The sequence below is a fragment of the Lampetra fluviatilis genome, chromosome 2, assembly GCF_964198595.1.
Source record: "Lampetra fluviatilis chromosome 2, kcLamFluv1.1, whole genome shotgun sequence".
Lineage (NCBI taxonomy): Eukaryota > Metazoa > Chordata > Hyperoartia > Petromyzontiformes > Petromyzontidae > Lampetra > Lampetra fluviatilis.
Window position 1 is genome coordinate 12,427,282 of NC_136276.1, and position 24,125 is coordinate 12,451,406.

At 42.4% G+C, this 24,125-nt stretch overlaps 1 protein-coding gene across 4 annotated transcripts in view; it reads right to left on the minus strand.

Annotated features, from left to right (window-relative positions):
- Positions 1-24,125, minus strand: part of LOC144942826 (protein TANC1-like) — a 113,854-nt gene that overhangs the window by 56,815 nt on the left and 32,914 nt on the right. For 2 of the 4 annotated variants that reach the window (XM_078869823.1, XM_078869848.1), the window contains exons 5-8: positions 15,416-15,526; positions 13,502-13,564; positions 5,985-6,100; positions 174-372 (exon numbers count right to left, since the gene is read on the minus strand). In XM_078869823.1, coding sequence (XP_078725949.1) covers positions 174-372; positions 5,985-6,100; positions 13,502-13,564; positions 15,416-15,526 — 489 coding nt within the window. The remainder of the gene's footprint in view (positions 1-173; positions 373-5,984; positions 6,101-13,501; positions 13,565-15,415; positions 15,527-24,125) is intronic. The other 2 variants (XM_078869833.1, XM_078869841.1) reach the window with 2 other exon arrangements.

Consider the following 24,125-nt stretch of genomic DNA (forward strand, 5'->3'; position numbering starts at 1 on the left):
AGCCCATTAAGGCTAAATGTTTATTGTGCAATCCATTGCTCTGAGAGACTCATCCTGTCCATGCGGCCCTCATTATTCACTCTCGGGCGAAAGAGACAACAGCAGCGGTAGAATAACGAGCGCAGTGGCACGTCGACGTTAGCGAGCCGGTGAACACGGGCGGCGCCGCTCACCGATAATGCCGCTGTCCTTGCTCTCCAGGGTGGAGCTGGCGCTGCCCACGCTGCTGTAGGGGCTGCCCTTGCTGGGCGGCGTTGGCTTGGAGCCCCCCGCGGGCCCTCCGTGCAGCGTGGAGCAGGGGCTGCCCGTCCCGGGGGAAGGGGATCCGCTCGTCAGGGTGGAGCACGGGCTGATGCCACTGACTGCCGATGGCTACACGAGCGATGGGCGGGGTGGGGGGTTGGCGAAGAAGCACAGTGGGGGCCACTTCGGTCAAATAACCTCAGCTATCCACTCACTACACCGGTCACCACCCTATACACTATCGCTGCCGCACCTGAACATGCACTTGTTTTCACGGTTCCTTGCAAGCTGAACACTTTCAGCACAAAACTGTCTGGCCAGTTGGAAGAGTAGGCCAAATACCTTCTAAGGTGGCTCTCCACAGCTCCTTCCAGTGGAGGCCCTTCTACCAAAACTTGCATGTTTGAGCAAGCAATTGCAGGGATGCGCATTTACCTATCTTCTGGTTCAAGGTGGCTGCCAAAGCTCGTCTGGACTAATGTTAAAGAATCCTCCACTCAGTAGCCGTGTGTCATGGAAATTCAAAGATTAGAAGAAACCAGAACTTTCAATGAAACAGTAAGTAGATCACTTTAGGCTGAGGGGATGTTAAATTGCAGAGATTTAAACGGGTTTATCCAAAGCTGACTTAGTCATACCAAACACTGAAATTGTTCGATAGTTTACAATAATGAATACATTTGCGATGTGATAATACCTTACAAATATGTGTCCATACACTACTTGATGACGGCCTACCAATGCTGTGTCAGTTGTGGGGGTATATATGACCATACTTCACCATACTGGTCAATGCGCGTTGGTGAAGCAAGGGGGCCAGTCCCAGCTATCACTCGCCACTGATGTCAGCTGCAGTGAGGGATTTTACTCGGGCAGGTCACCATGAGATGCAGCGCTGGGCTCTAACCACTGCGCTACTGATCCCCTGTGTGATGCATATTATTGTCATGCATATTTGCTAAATAGGTCAGTATGTATAGAATACATTCTACCATGTAACACGAGGTTTAATGTGCATTTAGATGGGGTTTCTTAGACTTTTGTTGAATTGATTAATTCTCAAAAAATGGATGAACGCACGCAATCGTGAAGCAATTAGAGCAATCCGATTCAAACCAGTCCCATAACTTTTAAAATCTCACATGGCATTTTGAAAAAAAATTTGAAAACCTGTTTTGTGTGATTGGCCCTTTCATCATAAAGTATATTTAGAGACTCAGATATAGATTGGAAGGGAATCAAAGCTCTCAACTGCTCCACAGGTTGAAAAGGCTACACACTCCATTATCTATAGAGTGTATGGGCCCCAGGCACCAGAAGTGGTGGGCGACTTGGCTGCACGAGCACCAGGCCCTGATTTAAAAACACTTTGATCATTTTGCTCAGTACCCAGCACGGCAGACAAGGCGTAAGGAAATGCTGCCCTCATAACATGGCGAGGACATCCCCCATCACAACTGACAAGAGCGTCAGTCGCACGAGGAGTGAGGTGGGCAGAATACAACGTTCAGATAACCGAACATTTCTACGCCCACCGCCAGTCTCAGGACACATCGGTTCAAGTGGCCGCTGTGTCGTGGGCAAGGATTCCGGCAAAACAGTGCTGGCACTTGTGTCTACCCGCCGCCAACAGAGCAGATTGGGATCTCTGCTCAGCCATGCGCTTCACCTCCATTGAGCATCAGCAATTACAGTCATTACGATATTCATTGCTATGTTTGTTTCTTTTCCTGCAGGGATAGGTAAAATCTGATATTTTAATTAATATTCCAGTGGTCCTTCAAGAGGAATCCATTGTCAATAAAAATTTTTTATACAATTTCTTTTCATTTTAATTCTGAAAAGAAAGTATTCACTGTGAAAGGCATAAGCAATTTATAAAATTATGTAATTTACGAAGGAACAATCTAATAGCATTAATAATAAGTATGAATATAATTGCTTGGGGAGGGAAAATAGCACTCCCATGAAGAAACAAAAACAGAACTCCCTTGAAGCAACTTTGAAACATCATTAACAAGAGCAGATGCTAAAGTCAACATAAGCCCATGTAGACAAATACAACCATGTTGGTATAGATCAAGTTAGATCCCTGTTGCCGTGCGCATATCTCTGCATTAGTCAAAGCCTTCATGAGTTAGTGATTACAATAGTAATATAATAAACAACCGCAACTCCACATTGTACTGAGAAACATTCTTTTGCAGGAAATTAAAATGCATAACAGCACAAGGCAAGACTTGCGAGCAAAAATGAAAACCAACAAACCTTTCTTTAGCGATCGCTTCGTCTTCCGCTCAACAAAAATTCGAAACCCGGACACCGTGTCTCGTGGAAGCGTCGTTCCCCACGCAGACCAATTATACAATTTTCTGCAGACGACGATGAGAAACGCATCCCCCCCTGCAGCGCCGAGCAGAAGGGGCGCTCGGACTGGACGCGCAACAGGCGGCAACAGGGGGGGCTTGGCTCGTGTGCGTGGCGTGGCGACGAGCTCTGAAGATTAGGAGCGCTTATCACTGCGGCGGCGCGTGAGAAGGGGCGTTTGTATGTTACGGCGAGGTGCGAGCCGTTTATACCATTGTGCATTATGCTCCTTGTTTGTTTACGCTTTAAACGTGGGCAGCCGTTGTGGTTTTATGAGCTCCTCGTGGAAGACGCCAGCACCGACTCACTCTGGGGCCATTGTGGATTGTCTCGTGATGTTTCCACGCGTGACCGAATTAAAATCTAACAGCGAACCTAGAAACCAATTGAACGGCAGTTGTCACGCCGTGTCATGCTAAGGCAAAACGGTCAGATTCAGAATAATATCTTTCAAATGTAACATTTGATTGCATTATTTAAACAACATTCTGTAGTTTATAGAGATCATAGAGTATTTCCGAGTGGCATGCATAAAACGTATCATTATTTTTCATTATGTGTCCAGTTATTTAGAAGCAAGAGGCGAAAAACTTGTGAGTGACCCTTCTCTCTCAGATGCCTGGGCAAACAACCCAGTCCCGTCCAAGGTTCACTATTTCAGCTCCGTTGTCATGCGGCGAGCCCAGTTTTACACATAGCAACGATCCTTCCTGTTGATACTGACGTTGCGGTCCTCACCGCCTTTGAACCTCGCAACTTGCGAGAGCCAGTCGGTTTGTTAATGTTTCGGTTAAATAAAACTTCAGGTCTCCCAAAAGCACCTCACTGTAACCAACCATCAAGTAACTACCTTGTTTATAAATATTCCCTAGAAATATTACAATCATTAGTAGATTTTAAACTCAAGCTGCATTCTTTTTCTTTGGTACGGCAGGATGGAAAGTCAACAGTTTTTAAACGTGTTACAGTTCAATGCTACGTTTTTTAAGCAATCCAAAGTGGCAGGAGACACTGTATGGATTATAGCAACAATATGTAGGCTTATGGATTGATGAGAACATAGATTTTGAGCCTCATATTGAACACATTCATCTTAATTTCCAGCAAAGTCTGGGCTGTGATGTGCCACATTTTGTTTAAATGTGGCTAAAAATGAGCTGGCTCGAATTTACAGGCAGGAGCACAGCTTGAAATGGAAATTATGTTCAAACCTCTCGCTTGTACCACATGCAACTATGGAGACCTGATACAGAAACCCTGTCCTGTTAAGATACCCTTTAGCTTGGCTCACAGAATCCTATCGAAAGTCACTGAATGAAAACTTTTTATTAACCACCCAACAAACAACGGTATGCTTGATGATACATGCATGTAATATAGCTGCGAACTACCCGTGTTTACTATGGACTGCAATGTAGCCTCATATGATTACACAATTCGTCGTTGGATGCAGCTCCTTTCAAAAAACAAGTGCCGAATCAAGTGAAATCCTGATAAAGCTTTAGTTAACACTGCCAAATTCTGTCAGCTCACGTTAGAGTGAAAAAGAAAGCCTTACATTTCCCTTACGCGTAAAGAAAGAACCCGAACGGCGCTCTCACGGATGCTCTTTGTCTAATTACGCTTTGGAAACGGATGATTAATAGGGGGGCCTCTGGCTTGGCCTCCCGTGCGCCGCACAAAACAGTCTCTTGTATTCAGGTCAGCAACGCTGCCCGCGCGCTCACCCGCTCAACACACACTGCTCCTCACCACTGCCTCTCTCAAGCAGCGGCGCTCCCAGCAGAAACCCCGGCGAGAGCGTGTCGCTTGGGAGCAAGCGGGCGAGCGGCGCGAGGCATGGCGACAACACGCGCTATTTAGGGGCCATCCATTGCGTAGGTACGCAAAAATCTGTATAAAAATTGGCCCCTCCATCCCTCACTGTATGAACGCGTACTTTTTACCCCCCCCCTCCTTACCTGCGTACGTACGCTTGACGCACCCCCCCAGAATCCTATAGAACGGCCGATATTGAATCCACGCAGAAACGATCAATGATTCATAATATCAACGTGTTTAAGCAACCAGATAGTCCACAGCCGGACTATCTAACTCCTCATTTGAAGGCCAATGTAGACAATTTATTATCGAGGCTTCACCCCCCCCCCCTTTTCAATGCGGACGCACATTGTCAGTAGACCCCCCCCATACGCAAGCGTACGCATTTGGGTTAACCCCCCCGTCTCCCCTACGTGCGTACGCACTAACTGGATGGCCCCTATGCGGCCCGGCTGTTGCACGTCGGAGCGAGAGCCAATACGAACGGAGCGGGAAAGAAATGAGAAACACAGTCCCGTTCACCCAGCCCCACCCCCACTGCCCTCATCCGTGCCGTAAGTGGGCAATCGTTGCCAGTGCAGTCACGTAGAAGGTTGTTTTACTTTGAATAGTATATTTTTTATTCTTCTTCTAAACACAAACCCAAAACCCCCCAGTGTTTGTAGTTCGCCTTACATGTTTTAGAATGGCAGGTTTTGTACGTCACACAACTTGCGGTTAATCACCGTGTACGCATAACCTAAGCCGCTCGCAGCTAAACTGTGGCGTGCCGCAGAACCGTTCCCTGTTAAAAACAGAATATGACAAGGTTTACACAAGCGCGCTTAGCCATTACACTATATGTCTGCACACCTGTGATGAGTTAGGCTACATTTAAAAGCCTCACCTTTAGAGAAGCCGTTCAGGGAAGGCAGATTTCACCCATAGTCGCTTACCTCCATGCAGAAACCAATAACTAGACATGTCATGTCCGACTGAATTACAGTTACGTGATACTTCCCCCATGGTAATGCAGGCGAGGCTGGCAGAATTTCAACGCGCACGGAGCTTAACAGCAACAGTTTTCTAAAAGCTCACAATCTGGGACAGTGCAAAAAAAGAGCTTACACGTCAGAACGGTTACACAATTAAGTGGGCAAGACAGCGGTAGCCAGGGCAAAGCTGTTGTTGTCAGGTTTAATCTCAAGTGTATAACATACGTGATGTATATTTTTATTGCATTAAGCCTGCCATGACAGCGGCACAAGTGAAACGATTCCTAGGATGAATGCTTAGGATTCAGGGAATGTTTTTGACTTGGATATAACCTTCGACTCTCCTACAAAGTGGATTGGAACAAAACGAGTCACTTCAGAAGCGATTTGTAGCTTGCAAGCATATTTACACAAAGCGGGATTTTTTTTTTACAAACGTGCATGACAAAATGCTATGCAAATCAACAAGGCAGAAACAATAACACAACCATTGCATATCCTCAACGCTGAGAATACACGCCCATTCACATATCAACCCCAACATACCACATGTGTCGCAGTGATCGAGGATGTACGTACCTTTGTGTCGGCTCTCTCGGGGACACTACACGCCGCTGCCTTGCTTCCCAGCAGGAGTCCCAGGCGCGTCATCAACGCGTCCGCAGTCTCCTGGACACTGCACTCCTTCTCCGCATCTGCCAACCCATCGTGAGACAGGGCCGCTCGATCAGTTCACCACAAGCCATGAAGCAAGGAGCAAAGAAGAGATCGGACGACTGGTCAATCGTGTCGATTGATTGACGAAAATAATCCACTGTATAGTAATAGGTTTTTACCCTTTCAACTGGTACAAAAACTGACACCTTTATACAAGGCATCATGTTTTCAATAACCACAACACAAGCAGTCAAAATGCAAACAAAAAGAAACAACTCTGATGATGATAATGATATGCACTGTCCTTGAAGTTGATTGGTCCACACCCGAGACAGCTTTTCTTAGAGCCTAGTCTCCATTGGTGTTGGACCAGATGACGCCAAAAGGCGTACAACTCAAAGACAGCGCACTATCAGAGTATTGAGAGCTCGGGGTAAGCATTTACACTATGAGACCTCCTTTACCAGTGGCAAAATATAGTAATAGGTTTTTACCCTTTCAACTGGTACAAAAACTGACATCTTTATACAAGGCATCATGTTTGCAATAACCACAACACAAGCAGTCAAAATGCAAACAAAAAGAACAACTCTGATGATGATAATGATATGCACTGTCCTTGAAGTTGATTGGTCCACACCCGAGACAGCTTTTCTTAGAGCCTAGTCTCCATTGGTGTTGGACCAGATGACGCCAAAAGGCGTACAGCTCATAGTGAGAATAATCCACTGCTTTGTTTGTGGTCCATTACTCAGGCCACTTTAAACATGATGGCCGCCACCATATCCAGCCTCCCAAATAGGTGGGAAACCTACAAGCGAGATGTGGCAGATGACATCACCAAGCCCCAGTGGCATACGTGGAGAATGTATTGAGAACATCAAACCACCAATCGGCAGAGTAATCAATACTGTATATATTCATATTCATCAATGTACAGCCCTTTTGTCAACCAAATACTGCACTGGGTGAGGCACTCCCAATGCCGTGCACGTCATGGGTGTTATTTGACCATACTTCACCACGCTGGTCATAGCGGATTGGTGAAGGTTCAGTAAATCAATGGATTTTCTGCACCGTCCTGTGCTGACGAATTAACAAGAACGCTTATAACACCTGTTCATGCATAGTGGTCACCCACGCAAGCACAATCCAGACTTAAACCTGCTTGGCTTATGATATCCAACGGGACTGAGAGCACATTCCAGGTGATTCCGCCATCGACACGTCAATTTATGTAATGTACTTTAAAAAGTAGAATCTTAAATGAAAATAACCGAATAAAACATATAAAAATTAAATAATCATGTAAAGTTATTTTACAGAGATGATGAATACAAAAAAATACAACAAAGACTAAAACTAAATGAAGTGAAGCAATTCACGCTACTTTTTATTAATGTTGAAATCTGCTACTTCACGGATGGTTGACTGCCTTGTTCATCTAAAATTATAGTAAGGAAAACCACATAAGTGAAGAAATCCTGGAAGCAATATTTATGCAATACATCTGTGTGATTTAATGTAAATGTCCAAGTGTTGTGTTATAATACTGAAATTTCATGAAAAATGAAAAAAATTCAGTTTCATCAGCCATGGTAAATCCACTACTGGATAAAGTAGTTCCCCAACCTGCCCACATAAAATGTTGTCGCTCTACAATTTCCCGAAGAATATACATTTGAATTTTTTAAAAACCAATTTACAGCCCTTTGTCAATCCACCATTAGCCGAAGGACCACCAGTGCTGTACCAGTTGTGGAGGGGTAGTTTCACCAGATAGTGTGGCTTGGTGAAGTGGATTAAGGGGCCAGTGTGCAAACCAATGAGTGAACTACGGCTCCACCCAACCTTGATATTTACAGCATGATCATTCTCTCAAAGATGAAGGTCAGGATTAGAACCAAAAAGCTGTGCTCAATAAAGGTATCGCTGAGGAAATGTTGAGGGGAAACATTCCGATCAACAAAATACAAGCCGAGAACACACATTTTTAACTGTTGGCGAAGCAAACTATTTTGACCATGCTTGCATTCACGCTGCCCTGCAGAACGAGGAGCCACCCTTTTACTTCAGTGCTGCCCAGTGAACAGGTGGAAGATCCCTTTCTTAAAGAAACATTTCTCACATTCTTCAAGGGTGTGGCATAAAAACAGCTGGTAACGCTCCATCGTCTTCCAGGCCCTCCTTCCGTACCCGCGTTTACATCGCCAATTTTGAATGTTCGTGGGTTGCTTTTGGCGAATTTTTCATTTAATGATTAAATATATTTCTTGCCAGCTCTCCTGTGCCAGAGCTAAAGTATTGCAAAATTGAGAAACGCTAAGTTTGAATGTATAAATACTTGAGCCCTCCCTGCAGAACAAATAGTACTGCTATGTTACACACAGCCACTAGAATTCCTGTCCAGCTTAACTTACAGAAATTATAAATCTTCAAATATTAGCCTTCCTGTTGATGATGTGAGGATTTTAAATAGCAAGAAAGCTTGTGGAAATTTAAAATCCTTTCAAGGCTATGCTGTCAACAAGTTATCAATTATACTCCGACATGGTGCACTACTTTGAGATACACATTAGTGGACAATGGTCGATAATAGCTACCCACACATTATTGTCTGTATTTTAAAGATATATTTGCAGCCACATAATTGGACTGAGCTTGCCAAGCGACGAAGTATATCGAATGTTTTTTTTTGTACTCTTCCACAAAGCAAAGGCTGCATTGACAAATCCAGGCTTCCTGTTCAAGGACACACAATGAAAAATTGCTCCATTTCTAATTTTCACGACAAAAGGTAAGTGGGGACCCACTTGTCCTGTGATTACTACGTGGCAATTGAATACATTGTTCAGGTTCTTTGAAGTATGGATAAAGACCATGTGCATGGAATAGTAACTTGGACATTTTGCGAAAACATGAATTGTACCAACCAGAAATCTATTTTTTTATTTTGATGGTTGTTTTTCTCCTTTCACAGGTTTAATAGAAGCATATTTAGTGCTATCAGAGTGATCAAAGCAATGTTTTGACACATTTCTGTCAGCCTCTTTCAGAGCCTCCACTGCAAATCAGGTGGTGAGTGAGAGACCCACAATAAAAGGTTTGGAATTCAAATCCTGGTTTCAGAATCAGAATATTTGTTTGTAGTGGTTTGGGATTGTCTTAGCCCATCATCTCTTCAGGGTCTATAAAATTAGAACCACTTTGTGGGGATGTCAACAGTGGTTGTTCCACAAATAAGCTGGGCCCTTATCATAGGGATGTGGAATGTCCACCACCGACTCAGATTAGCACAGACGCAAGGGTCATTTGAGCAGAAAATCTCTGACTTTTTGAATGCGAAACTAGGGCCGCACAAATGGTGCCAATTAATAAAAAATATACAAATGCTATCTATGGGACCTTTTTTGCCAGTATCCAAAATGATACAAAAAATAAGAATAGATTTTAACCTTTCTGGCAATAAAACAGGCGTTAAGATGTTCAAATACCAAATATATACACCTCTTTGCTCGGCATTACATCTGCATTAACCACACATACTTGTGGCAAAATATGCAAAAAAACCGTGCTCTGATAATTATTTAATATATGCATTGTCTTTAAACTTGATTGGCCTGCACCAGAGACAGCATTCTTCATGGCCTTGTCTCACTAGTATGAGACCAGGGAACGCCAAAAGGCAAAAAGTACAAAAACAATGCAAGTGTCAGAACACTTACAGCTCGGGTCGAGCAGTTATAATGCTGTGACATTATCGGAAAGGTGTTGACAATAAAATAAAAGAGAATGTTCTAGCCACATTTAGAAATAACAATTCAAACATTTCTGCCAATGAGAACACACGTGCCAACAAGGACATTTAATTGATTTTGATGTTGAAGTTCTGTGCAAAACCAGTTACTACTGGCCAATACTAAGTAGATAATCTATCGAAATTGAGAGAAATATAAATAATTTTAACCGTTCGAATAACTACAGGCTTAGTGCTGCTTGGAAGCGAATCATCAAATGATACATTGTTTAAATGCATGCCTATACAGGCCACCATACGTCAATGGGGATCACCTGTGAGCAGACAATCACAGGTACTGCTATTTTATTGCTTGTGAGCCCTTCCCACGTGAAGGGCTCACACGTGACATCATCACATCTATCCTCTACTTATGGAACGAAACAGGACGATTTCTCCACAAATCTGGCTGTCGCCTGATGAAGCTCGTTGTAATTATTGGCGAAACGTCGTACTCAGATTGTAAATGTTGTGGATTTGCTCTCCAACACACCGGTGTGCTGTACTAGTAACGAATTAGCATGTTCTGTTTACGTGACAACCCTTACTAATTGAGTGTGTTGGGTGGTGGCGGGTTTAACGACACATTTATATTCATGTGATCTAACCCAAAAAAAACTATATTATGGAGTTATGAAGAGGTGTATAATTTGTATTTTATGTATCAATCTGAATCATGAACAACTAATTTTACAGAAACCATGGAGGTACACATTTCCACTCTTTCAGGATTGCTGTCTGGTAATTTGGTATCAAGCTAGTTAGAAAAATCGTTTCAGGCCGATTTTGTGGACAAAAGGGAATTTTATATGACTGGTGCCCCAAAAAATAATTGAATAAACTACATCATCCTCAAAAAAACAATTATACACATGAGTTGACCGATATAATTCTTATATGAAATATTATAAATGTGTTAAAACAACACATGCAGGTAAAATACTTGACAAGCCACTCAATTGTAAGAATGAATTTGCTATATCCAGGGACATTAAAAACCAAGAATGTCTTTCTTTATATTTGGCTGGAATAATGCCACTATTCCAATAATGGTGTTGCTCTTGAAGCAACACTTCAGACAGCACCATGTGGCTGTTTTATTATTACTTACAACCTGACTGGCATGAACGCTCAAGTTGTTGTACTTTTTACATTTTTTATGTTTGTGGTGCAAGCTAGCTCAGAGAACAAAAGCTTCAAAGCTCAACTTTTGCAAGGCATGCAGCGATTCCTCAAATTGTGATCTGAATTAGCTTTGGAGATAGATGACCAAAGGATGCCTGATCAAAACAACGTACAAGGTCCTGTGCCACAACTGGCAGGCATAATGAATACTTGGGCATTTTAAATATGTACAAAAACGAGCGTTAGAACATAAAAAGAATGCAAAAGCGTTTCAAAGGATTATAATCTGGACAAACCAGTATACTCTGGAGTGTCATTTTATATTTTATATATAGCCTTGAGCACAGGAGCAATGCTACAACAGCTGCATTAAACAGATGAGCCGCATGCTGGAATGATACCACTTTCTAAGCATTACAAAACCAAGCAGGTCAAGGGACATTATGATGGCAATCCATCATGAGCACCCAGGCTGGCAATAAAGTTGGGAATGCAAACAACATCACGTAATGAAGCGCTTGAATCATCTAACCTTATTTGACTCAATTTAACGTCTTAGAAAACGATGCCACATAAATGAGGCAAGTACAGTATATATAAAAACCCGCATGTGAAACTATTTAATATAAGGAGGTTGGAAGCAGAGGCTTTGTAAAATTCACTTTCCTTTCCTGGTGAGCTTAAACAAACTCCCCAGTCAATGCCCTAACATGGCCTGCATATATATACTCACTCCAACATACCAAGCATTTCTTTGAACCTTGTTCCCATTTCACAATCCTTCAAACTCAGTCTCCTCCCTCAAGACAACAGCCCTGCTTCAAACAATAACCAATGCGGCCAATCGTACCAGCTGACTAGAAAGCACTGCTGGTTTAGGATGCTAATTTTTCACAGGGACACAAGATGTGTGTGCTGTTTTCCTCGGTGTCAGGTGGGAAGAGATATTATTGTAATAATAATAACATTTCACGATGTCTTCTCTCTCCCATTTTTTCCTGCTCTAAAGGTCATCTCGAAGGTGTACAATACCACAGACTAATGTAATGAGGTCTATGAAATCACATGACAAGAGGCAGACTTGGGCAGACTTTTAACCAGCCACAGGAAAATCTTCCTGTGTGCATGGTGTGAGCGCGCCACAGTGCGAACATTGCTTTGAGGGGACATAACACGAACTGAAAATCACATTTTTAAAGGACAACAGCAATATATTTTTCAAGTTGACCCAGTTAATTAAATACTCATGAAATATCTTGATAAAAAATACATTTGAATTAATGGAATAAGATTCTGGATAAAAACAGAATACACACTGTACAACATTTTGTCATGACGGCAATAGAAACAATTGGCAATTGACTAATCATTTGAAATGAATGTACTTACCTTGAAGAAACATAAAAGCCAAATACAAAACAATGAAATAAAATGCATGCACAATTGCTTTAATAATATCGGAAATTGTAATGAGATTTATTTTACACACGATGTTTTCACTATAAGAACGGGTGGTCCTCAGTCTGCCGGCTGTCTGTTTTCCGGTCACGGCGCAACTGTGGACTCCTGCGCATCCTGCAGCTGCAGAACAATGTCCAGCAGATGAACGAGCCTCTGCACATCAAAGGCGCATTTTGGCTGATATCACCACATGCCGCACATGCTCGGTGGGAACCCTCTGTCAGACAGACGACGCTTTAAAAACATCCACCGACTTGAATGCACACTTTCAATGCCAAAAGCTCAATGGTGGAACTGGCACAAAGCAAAGGGACCAGCGGCAGGAATTTTGAAGCACTCGAAATGAATAATGCAAGGAGCTGTTTGTTACACGTAGATTATTTTAAGCGACGAATTGGAGCGGAGGAGGCTTGCAACACGCCGATCTGTTGTGCAAGCCGAAGCCCCCCCAAGGGCTGCATTCCGCTAGTGTATTTACACTTGACGGCGGAGGCACGACCACCCAAACGAGTGAATTACTACTTGCAGCTGACTTTCCTGTGCTCACTCCCCCCCCCCCCCGTGCATACGCAATGCGTGCACAGACATAATATTTCTATCCGTCAATTTTCTGTACTACTGTGTGCAAGAAATTGATTTGTATCCACTTATGTAGTTTCTACACTGCAAGTCAATGATGAATGCTGCCTTAGCAGCATAAATGCTAGGAACCTGTAAAAGGCAACATATGCAACGTATGTAGTCTTCTGCTACTTTCATGACGATATATGAATGAATAATAATCGCATGATAGCCCAGTGGTGAGCAAGCTCGTCACATTTTGAACAGAGATTATGTTTCAATTCCCACAACCGGCCAGTAACGCTGCAGGGCATTAGCAAAACTCACCTTCCATCAGCTATACAGAGGAATGCTAAAGGACCTGTGTAACAATCACAGCAATGGGACACTTGTGTCAAAGTCACAGCCAATATCCCAAACGTGAAAATGAACTACATGTACCTCATATGTAAAAAAAAAAGTAATGTTCGTGCATGGGCTCTCACGTCTCCCTTACAGAGTAAACACTGCATCTCCACGGGCTTTGATCTGATTCCAAAGACATCAGATGAAGGTAAATCTGAAAACAAAATTGAAATAATACATAATACAGTACCCTATGAATAATGTTCACTTAATGTCAAGGTTTCTCGTGCCAAGTATTGTTGACCCAAGTAACCCATTTTCAAAAGAGACTTGCAGTCTCAATGGGTTATCAACTGTTAAAATAAAGGTCTACTATTGGTCGAATAAAACACTGTATTCAATCGTGGGTGATTTTTTTCTTATCAAACTAGATACTAAATATAAAAAACATAGGCAGGAAAAAACAAAGCACGAGTCATCATCAGCCATGTCTATCCACTGCCTCCCTATATCATCGCCATTCCTCAAATATTAGCAGACCTATTTACTAAGTATTTAGACGTAAATGAAATATGTGAATTGTGGAATGAGGCTTCAATTATTTGGCAAGTCAACAAGGAAGACAACATTGATTTGAAGATTTAAAGACCCATTATCCTCTTAGCAGACTCCAAAAAAACTATTCACCAAGATAACATAACTACATAACAGTCAATATATAGGCCAACCAACCACAACAGCAAGGTAGTTTTACAAAAGGTTTCTCTACCATTGACCATATAAAGACTATCGGATAAGATTCTGGAAGAAACGAATTAATATAAAATACGACTTTGCCTAACTTTGTAGACTATAAAGGGCATTTGATTCAGTGCAAAAAGATGCACTTATCCAACCTCTTACAAACCAATGCTATCATTAAAAAAATTATAATCAGAACCATTTATACTGATAGGACAGCTACACTGAGATTGCTTAAAGTAACCAATTATAAATTATAGGAGGATTCAGGCAAGGAGACATCCTCACTAATGCTATTCACAGAGACACTCAAATGCATTATTGAAGTACCAAAGAGTAATTCCAAAATAGATATCCTGGCTCCTGCAAGAGATGAGGAACTTCCTCATCTGGCTAAGGATCCCCATTAGAGATGAGCTACTGTAGAGAGACACCATGACACAGAAAGATATAATACGGTCACAGTGAGGGCGCTGTGACTTTTTGAAATTCCATTCCCAAAATGTTTTGACCATCCCTCCTCCTACACAATGCAGGCACGAACAAATCATTATTCTGATCCTTTATGTAAGCTCACTGAGATGTACCAACTGTTCTGCAAGGAAAAATCTTGAAACGTAAAAGAAATATGCTTATGTATAGTGTACAAACATAGGTGCCTCAACAATATGGATATAGAGACTGTTGCTGCTGATGAACATCTGTTAAAGTAAGTTCGGCAACATGAACGTGTTGTTTGTCAGCATTATGCCCAGCCATATTTGTCTCTCCAGTGCTAATGTTTACACACAGGCCCCAAAACTTTATTGAAGGCCGAGTTAATAAAGGCGTTAGTCAGGTACGAATGAACGCCACTAATATAATCAATCCATCGCCATGCATCACACCCAGTTCACTGGGCTCTTCGCGCAGCTTGCTAACCACTACACCACCACTTTGTGTGCTCAAGCACCCACAAAGATCTACCATATAGCCTTTAACAGACTGTGGGGGCAGGTGCTGTTAGGGAGCACCTATGAAGGCCGGAACGGTACACGAGGGGGTGGGAGGCTAACACCACACCCGACTGCCTTTGTCTCCCCAATAGCGATGCTCACACACCAGGTACGTATTTGAGGCTGAGTTAACCTAGGGGAGGCCCAAGACCGGTGTTGGCCATGAGCAGGAATAGAACTCAGCCGAGTTCGCAGCGCACCGCGCTAACCGCTACACTGCCGCTCCCCACGCATGCGCGCACACACACGCGGGTGCATAACAAGTACGTGCACAATTCTTGTTTTAAATGCACTCATTTTTTATACAGTAAATAGAAAGCACTTCTTACCATGCAGGAAAAGCCCAGCTCCTTCTTTTATCTCAGTTGAAATTGCTGGCCCCAGCTTCGCAGACTCTGGAACCCTGGGGACTTCTGCATACTTTGGCTTCTGGGCAGGCACTGTTAGAGAAGAAACAAGTTTGAGTTTTCTTTAGAATCCTTTCTCTATACATATCATTTTCAACGTGCGTGACTTGCACCTTAATACAGCGACAGAGGCCTGCTTTATTACGTTCAACCACACTGTTTAAACAGCTTAACGTGAGACATCATACACAGATATGTGGGACGAATGTCTTGCTTGTTCAAATGGCCTCCTCTTTGCCAAGGAACACACCATTACTATCTTAGATCAACTTAGGAAATGATAAATTAATAAATAACATGCTATCTGCGTCTTATTTGAACACCTGCTCTTTCTATTACAATTTCAGAGCCGAGCCTTAATTTAAAGATACATAGCATGACTTTTATATGTAACACAGTATGTGCCTTTGTGTCCCAACGATATCGCTGAATTAGGAAAATTATCTGTAATTGCTTAATTGTCCATTCCTGAGTGCTTGCAGAAACTAGGTGCCCCCAGTTCTCCAATTCTGAGCTGCAGGGACAAACATTTCCGAAATACCTGGCACACGGATTATTTAAAGCCAGGCGTGTTGTAAAACTGGCAAATGTTACACTATGAATAATACATGTGTAACGTTCGGAGATCACAATACATTTACTGAAAATAAAGCAGTACACACTGCTGTGAAAGTACTATTGACAGCTGCTGCAATAGAAGCGTGGGTGAGCACTGTGTGGGCCATGCCTGTGGCGGAGGTGAGACGTTCCAGGATGAATTAAATCGGTGTCAGTTAACGTGCAAAAAAAAACCCATTGTGGTTATGCTGTATTAATACTTTACACACATAGCAAAGGTGCCACAATAAAAAAAGGCTGCATTACGATATGCATTTATATGTTTTAAAGTATGTACGCTATATCTATCGTCTCTATAATGCATGCCTTTGTCTCTTGAGGAATGTTAATGGTCTTGCTGCAGAGACTATGCTGGAGTGTTTTCCTTGACTCAAATTAATGACAGGGTCAGCTCCGAATGGTTGAATGGACAAACTCCAATTAGGAGTTATGTTAACGCTCTCCTTGTGCGAGAACTTTGTTTTCAATACGGTGCCGCTGACAGAGCCGGAGACGAAAGCCCTTTTCTGCTATGGCCTCACGCACCTCGGAAGACACGGTCGTTTACGCCTCCCTTCAGCTGTCCATTCATCCACGCCATAGGGTGCCCCGGATGCCCCAGCGTTTCTCATTTCTCTCCACTGGTGGCCCCGAAAATAAAGCGATGCTTTATATACCCAGACGCCTTGAACTCTACAGTGTACCGTCACTCGCATTTCTATTACTCCCAGTGTTATTTAGCGTCATGTTAAGACAGTAATTTCAAGGAATGAAATTGTAACTGGATAAAAAAAAAATCTATATTTTTCATCAAATTGTATCCCGGGATATTGATACGTCTGTACAATTTTTTTTTTGCGATAGCACATGTCATCCCCATTTATGTAATGGATTTAGTTTTTTAAGCAATTCGGGTACTCTTTTTTATTAAGTCTCTTTCAACCAAATCAATCTAAAGCATTCCATTGGAAATATAATTCCTCTGTCAGATTCAATGTGTCTGAACTCGCAAGCGATTGACTGAATTGCACGTATTGTATTGCTTCATTGCCGAAAATCTGAGAGGCTGGCATTACCAAGCAACATTGTTTAGCATTTGCCTTCTTCACGCACCTTTATGTCACATTCAACAATATTGCAAAGCTCAAACATTTAATTAAAAAACCCCTGACTATCATAGCAAGACATGGTATATAGAATATTGCCATTACTGCTCTAAATTTTATGCACTGCAAAACGGTGTCTGTCTTTGGTATACAATGCATAAATAAGTTTAATAATTTGAACAGTTGTGTCATATGTCTGCAATTTTGCTCTCAGCAATTTTATTGTCAGCAGCAGATTTAATTTATTCACCCATTTAATTTGCCCTGTGCTTTGCCAGTTCATAATACTGCTTAATAAAGTGCAATGGTCTCTCATCACGTTTTCAATAATGAAAGAAATGCAGCTTACTCTAGCGATATAGAAAATGAGCCCCTTAAACACAGTGTACACTGTATTTCATCCCCTCACACAACCCCCCAATAGGATACCTGGGGAATTTTAAACGCATTTTTCTTCAGCATTCATACAAAAGAAGCCTTATGCCGCAAGTGCCGTGTTCCATGCTGCGGGCCCTTGTGGGGCAAATTAGGTGGCATACCTTAGAGAGAGCACAGGGGCAGCTGCCATAACAGCAAGGTTGTTAACGCAAGTTTATTAACGGTTCGATTTTGCTATGATAAACAAAGGTTCTCTTAACAAGCACAGATTTGACGACGCATCGATTTAGAACGATTCTCGAGCGCCCACGAAACACGTGTCGAATCGAACGTGCAAGTAATTGATGTTATGGTATATTCTAATATTACATGAAGGCTAATGACATGTACACACATTTACTGATGAGACGAAAAAAGGGGAACGAGTCGGGAATTAAATTACGGTCCTGAATCATGACGAAACATCAAATCACGTGGGGGAAGGAGTTAGGGGGAGGTTAATTTTTACACCCAGAAGGACAAGATTATCTGGCAGCCGTGTGAGTTCGCAATAGACTTTGTGATCATTTCCACAGCAGGAAAAACAACACATTCCTGCGGAGGGAGCTGGTAGGAACGTTGGGTTGCTCGGTCAATGGCCAGGGTCAACGGCGGCGTGGTGTATTCCGCAAATATGCCCGACTGTGAGGGCGGGCACAAGCCGGCGTGAGTAGGTTAAACGTTGAGTTTTATAAGGGCATCACGGGGTAACCAGCCCCTCCCCACCCAGCCCCACCCCTCCCACCCAGCCCCACCCAGCCCCTCCCCACCCTCCCCTGCCCACCCAGCCCCTCCCTACCCAGCCCCTCCCCACCCAGCCCCTTCCTGCACGACGGACGGACACAATAATCCCCTGTGGGCTGGTGTAACCAGGAGGTTCCTACCAGTATAACACGACCACTGAATTAACTATTTTTAAATGAAAAAAACCTTCAATAAATATGAAAAGTACAATCTCAACTCCAAAGAGTCCAGAAACAGCTACATGACAGTATTCAGTGTTGTGCAGGTTAATATTAAAAATGCATTCCAACGCGGAGCTAAACATTACTGGGAAGTAACGCATACAAGCAGCAGCGAAGCAGGAAATGTGGTCCCTGGTCACAATTGGCAAAAAAAAAAACACCGGCCACGTGTTCGTGTTCCTTGAATTCATTATGGTGAAGGCTAGTACCGGTGTCCTTCGAAAAACATCGAGCTCTGGAACAAGTGAAGCATGTGCTACATACCAAAAATAACAAAAAAACTACGACGTTTCGATCGCAACACAAGCGGTCGTCTTCTGAAAACGTCGTAGTTTTTTGTTATTTTCTTTGACCCTATCTACGTGACTTTACCGAAAGACCCAAGAACATGTGCTACATGTTGTTATGCGACTCATATTTCGCGTCCGAGGTCACAGTTTATGCGATTTTACATTTTGTACTCTTTGCGAACATTAAGCGCCAAACGGCTTACCTGGACAATGGCACCATGCACTGGTTACGCATGTTCAGCGTAGATTATTATTTGAGCTAGTGGTTCAGACAGGCGTACAGACCAAAAACTTTTTTTAAAGAAAGAACAAAGCACTTAACCATTTCCAGGATGACTGCAAGTTGCAGGGTGGGTCCTGTTCACCGCTAAATCTCAGAACGCGCAAGCACTTCAGTGTTAATTTTATTTAGAGGCATAGCGCTGCTGTTATAAAAACATTGAACTCACTGCAGATAACTGCAGCGACACGACCGGACTTTAAGAGGTGTGGGGGAGCCTCGGTACCGATAAAGTAATTTTATCTTAAGTTTTTCTTCAGGTTCCATTCCGTTGAAGTCAACGGAAGAAAAACTGATGACGTGCATGTAAGTCATCTGAACGAGAAAGGGTTAAGGAAGTACAATACTGCATAGGCGTTAACTTCGGAGCCCATTAAACAAGCGCCTGATAAACGACTGGAATATCCTCTGTATCCATCAATAATTATTTGTGGCCAAGGGCTCGGCAATGGTTATAACATCCCACCATGCAGGGGACCTTTCCCGTGAAAAGCTGCATTCCATAGTCATCGCATCATATTTACTTAAGCCGATTTTCCATTCCAGAAATGTGTGCCCCTTTTACAGATTAAAAATTATCACTGCAGCATGGTACCTTAATGCTGTCTGGCCTACATGGCAGTGCTTGACCGTACATGTATAACATATGGCTTCTGTTTGGCTAGACCAGGGGTCGGCAACCAAAATAACAAGAAGAGCCATTTCTTTACAATTCGGTACAAAATTCAGTATTTCAAGAGCCGCAATGCATCTGAGTACATATACTGTACTCACGTACATATCGTCAAGAAGCAGCCCGTAAAGAGCCGCATGCGGCTCCGGAGCCGTAGGTTGCCGACCCCTGGGCTAGACGGAGCCTATACAACAGAGACAAGAATCTGAAACTCAAGTAAATCTACAGCAGCCAGGGAGTCTTGTCAGCTCAACCAGCATGTTGTCAAAGCCACATCTTGTAAATTATATACAGGGCAGTATTTGCCATTCATAGTAGGTAATACGTGCTAATCGTACTTGGAAAAAAGTTTTGCTGGCTGGCTAGCCGCCTGGCGCATGGGTGACGTCACCACGCACATCTGCATGATGAAGTCATTTGCATCCCAAAGCGTTCAGCCCAGTTCGTGCGTCCCACTGACATCACGCCTTCCTCACACCCACGCTCAACCCCAGTCGCGTAGAACGTGAAAATGCGTGGGCAGTGCGAATTAAAAAAACACAAGTTATTCTTTATGCATGATGGTGTGTAGCTTTACATTCGTAAATTAAGTTTTTAAAAACACTCAAAACTGCTCTCATCCATCTCTTTTTGGTATCACTTTCATCCCAGTTCACCTTCAATAACTTCCTTAAATATATGGAAAATATATTGTGATTCGTTTTACAGTTGTGTCCCTTTGACTAATATAACCAACTGTTTAGTGAACATGTCGTAAATCACCTTCGTTTTGACTATATTACATTGAGCCTAACTTTGTAGCCTTCTTTATTAAGTTATAAAATAATTCATTGTCCTTTGTTTCACCAAGTGTCACGTTAGATTTACTTCATTGTGCTGCCCATCAAAATCCAACTTGAGAATTTTAAATCGAACTTAACCAGACTGTGAACATTTTATATTTTTGTGTGGCTTTATCCATGGAGTAAAAATGGATCACACCAACCCAGTAGCATTTGTGCCAAACAGCTGGGCCACCCACCCAAATCTGTCAGTCTTGCGATTTCCTAAATGCTAGTGTTAAGTGTGGCACGTGCATCCTCACTAAGTGTAATCCTGGCTGCTGGTGGCAATCGTGTTTAAAGGTTTCACAAATCCTTATTATGTCAAATGCATGACAATAGTATGGGGAATTCGTAACTGGCTTTTGTAGAATACTCTCATTGGGCAACCATTACTTTAGTATAGAGTGAAGGTCAAGTAAAGGAGCTTGGACAAACCTTGGACAAATACAGCTTTTGCCCGATGTCATTGCATTACACAACCTGTATATTCAGAGTTATCTTATCTCCTTACACACACATATACACACGCTAATGTTTGCATTTCACTACAAGTATCAACGAATAGCATATTATCATCAGCAAATTGTATCTACTGCTGGATGAAGGCCTCCACTAGCTGTTGCCATCTCTTACAGTCTCGTGCTGCAACAAACCATGTAGCTCCTACACACACAATTATTTGATTGCTGTATTTCCATGGTAAATGTCCTCGTGGGCATATTTTCTCCTTAGGCTACGACACCATTGTTAGCCTAGACCACCGGCCATCATCCTTTCTAGCGATGTGCTTTTTCCAAGCCTACATACTCTTTGCTAATCCCGATAGTGTCTCTTGCTTAGGCTCTGATCCACATGTTCTTCTTTCTATCTCTCTGGGGAATTCCAAGCATGCATGTCTCCCTGCTTATAAGCAGACTTTTCAATCTTTGTTTCATTTTATTTGCCAATGTCCCATGTTTTTGGCCACATGGAAATGACCGATGGGAAATTATTTAAAAGCGTACAACAGTGTTATGGATCCAACACAGTATCGTGAATGGTCGTGCAGTGGTTCATCAACGTGCTGCTCCATGAGACACCTATGAAATACAGCCTAACAGCCTATTGTGGGCCCTTCATGCCTAAATAAATGAAATTAAATCTAAACCTGGTTTGCTTCATGGCCACGGCTAATGTCAGTTGCAAGTGATATCTGAGCCAGTCTTGGAGCCCTCCTTGACCAACCCTGGGCACCCCCCACCCCACCACCCTTCACGGACCCTCACTGACCGGTGCGGTGAAGTGCGGTGAAGTGCAGTTAAATGCTCCCCAATAACAAGCATGGCATAGGGGAGGGGGGGTTGTTTCATCCAATAGTGGATTTACCATTGGTTGTGACTCAATCATCATTGTGGATGCACATGGAGGTGAAGAAAGCATAACACATTACATTTAGTTTAATTATTGAAAGGATTGGCTTTTTAACTTTCTCTCATTTAATGGAAAACCAATGCAGGGTTCAATACTAACACCTGGCCTCATAATTTTAGACTCGGCTGCTCACATTATACGAGACTGAAACATTGCTTTAAAAGGCAACAATGTGCTGCAGATTCAGCTGTGCAATGGCAAATGCTTTTCTCAATATGCTTTGAAATATAACATCGGCATGATAATTTAAAAACTAAGACCCTTCACATCTGCTAAACAGTTTTAATGGAAACATCAGCTCCAGTTTCAGTATTTTAATTGTACGTTTGAAGCATGTCAGTAACAATGCATCAATTCATCGAGCAAAATCGATCCACAATCACAATACACGCTTGGAATCACACGTGTAAGAATCGATGATGTACCATTTATGCAAACTGTATGCGATACAAATACAATTCTAATTATACATTTATACGAGGAATAAAAAGATCTTAAAAATATGCAAAAGAGACAATAAAACCAACATTAAAAAGCATAAATTCTTGAATGGAAGTGTGACCAAAAATCAAGACAATTCACCAATTCCCTGGGGGGTGAATCGTGATGGGGCCAGCTTAATATCTTCACATATCTGGCAATCTATTGATTATTTGACAGAAAACACAAATGTGCCGAGTCTCAACAGCCACACATTACAATACACTACAGTATTGGAGAATATCAGCTATGAAAACAAGTGGATCGATCCGTTTGATTTTAGGTGGGCTGCAAGACTGGGCTACAAAGAAATGGTAACATGATACCGAATGCCAAAGTATGTGAAAAACGCTTTTGCAATTCCTCAGAGCATTTTTTCCTTTAATTAAAAATGACCCTTGACGGGAGGGGGGGGACCGGTGCAGTTGGCGAAAGCTCGTGAGGAGTAAGGCGGTGAGGACGTGGAGGGCCCGGTTGCTCGGGGAGGTATTTCCCTCAAAAGAAAAAACAATACTGGATCCTCCCGTGGCTGGTTAATATTACTCTAGGACTTTATAATCGAAACAGGTTTAAAGGAAGTCTCAACGCGACAAACATTTACGCAGTGGGCCGCAGGCCACACGCTGGACAGCATGCAAGTATAAATAAAACCAGGGCCTTCACTGGGAGCATAACAATGAGGAAATTGATGGGTATTTTTAGGAAGCATCATTCTCAAATAAATGTAATAAATGCTGGGCATAATAGCGAATGACATCTGTGAATACAAAACGAGAAAGCCTCAACACATGCTCGGCATTTTAAACTGAAATGTCCATTTTATAACGTTAATTTTAACTCTTTGTTGGTATAACCTTCAAGTGAACATGAATAAAATATGTTATACAAAATGCATTTTATTTAAAATATATCCACTATTCTCAAGCTGAACATTTCCAAGCAGTAAAATATAAGTGCGTGCTGAATTACATTTGTTAATAATCATACTCCAATCTTGCTAAAAGTGCAGGGATAATCTCAATGAATGATGTTTAAACTACTCCTGATGTTCTCACCTACAGACACCATAGTATGATCATCACCGTCTACTTTTTTAGAAAATCTGTTTCTGTGTTTATTGCATTTAAACCACAATGTACAAAGATTAAACAGACTGGCTCATGTGCAGATAAAGAATGACATTCTCCTGGATGGGTCCAGCTGTATAGGCCTGCAAGTGGGGGTAACCGTAGAGCTGCGGGAGGTCCCTGCTCTACATATGTCCGTACTGGGACCCTCTGCATGATGGCAGGAAGAAAGATATCCTTACAGATGATTTGGGTGTCGAGTGATAATGTACGAAAATACAAAACATTTAGGATAAAAATAAATCCACTAATGCCTTCTGTGAAACCAAAATCTAAATCACGCCAAAACGCCTTGTGCACAAACACAACGGTGATGTACATTAAGTGGTTTCCCTGTGTGCAACGGGGAGCCATTGCAGAAACCAGCTCCAATCTCTACGGGCAGTGCTTTGTTTGGCTGCTGAAGCCAAACCGACAAATTTCACGACAAACATGCGCTGTAGGAAGAGGAGAAATGGTACAC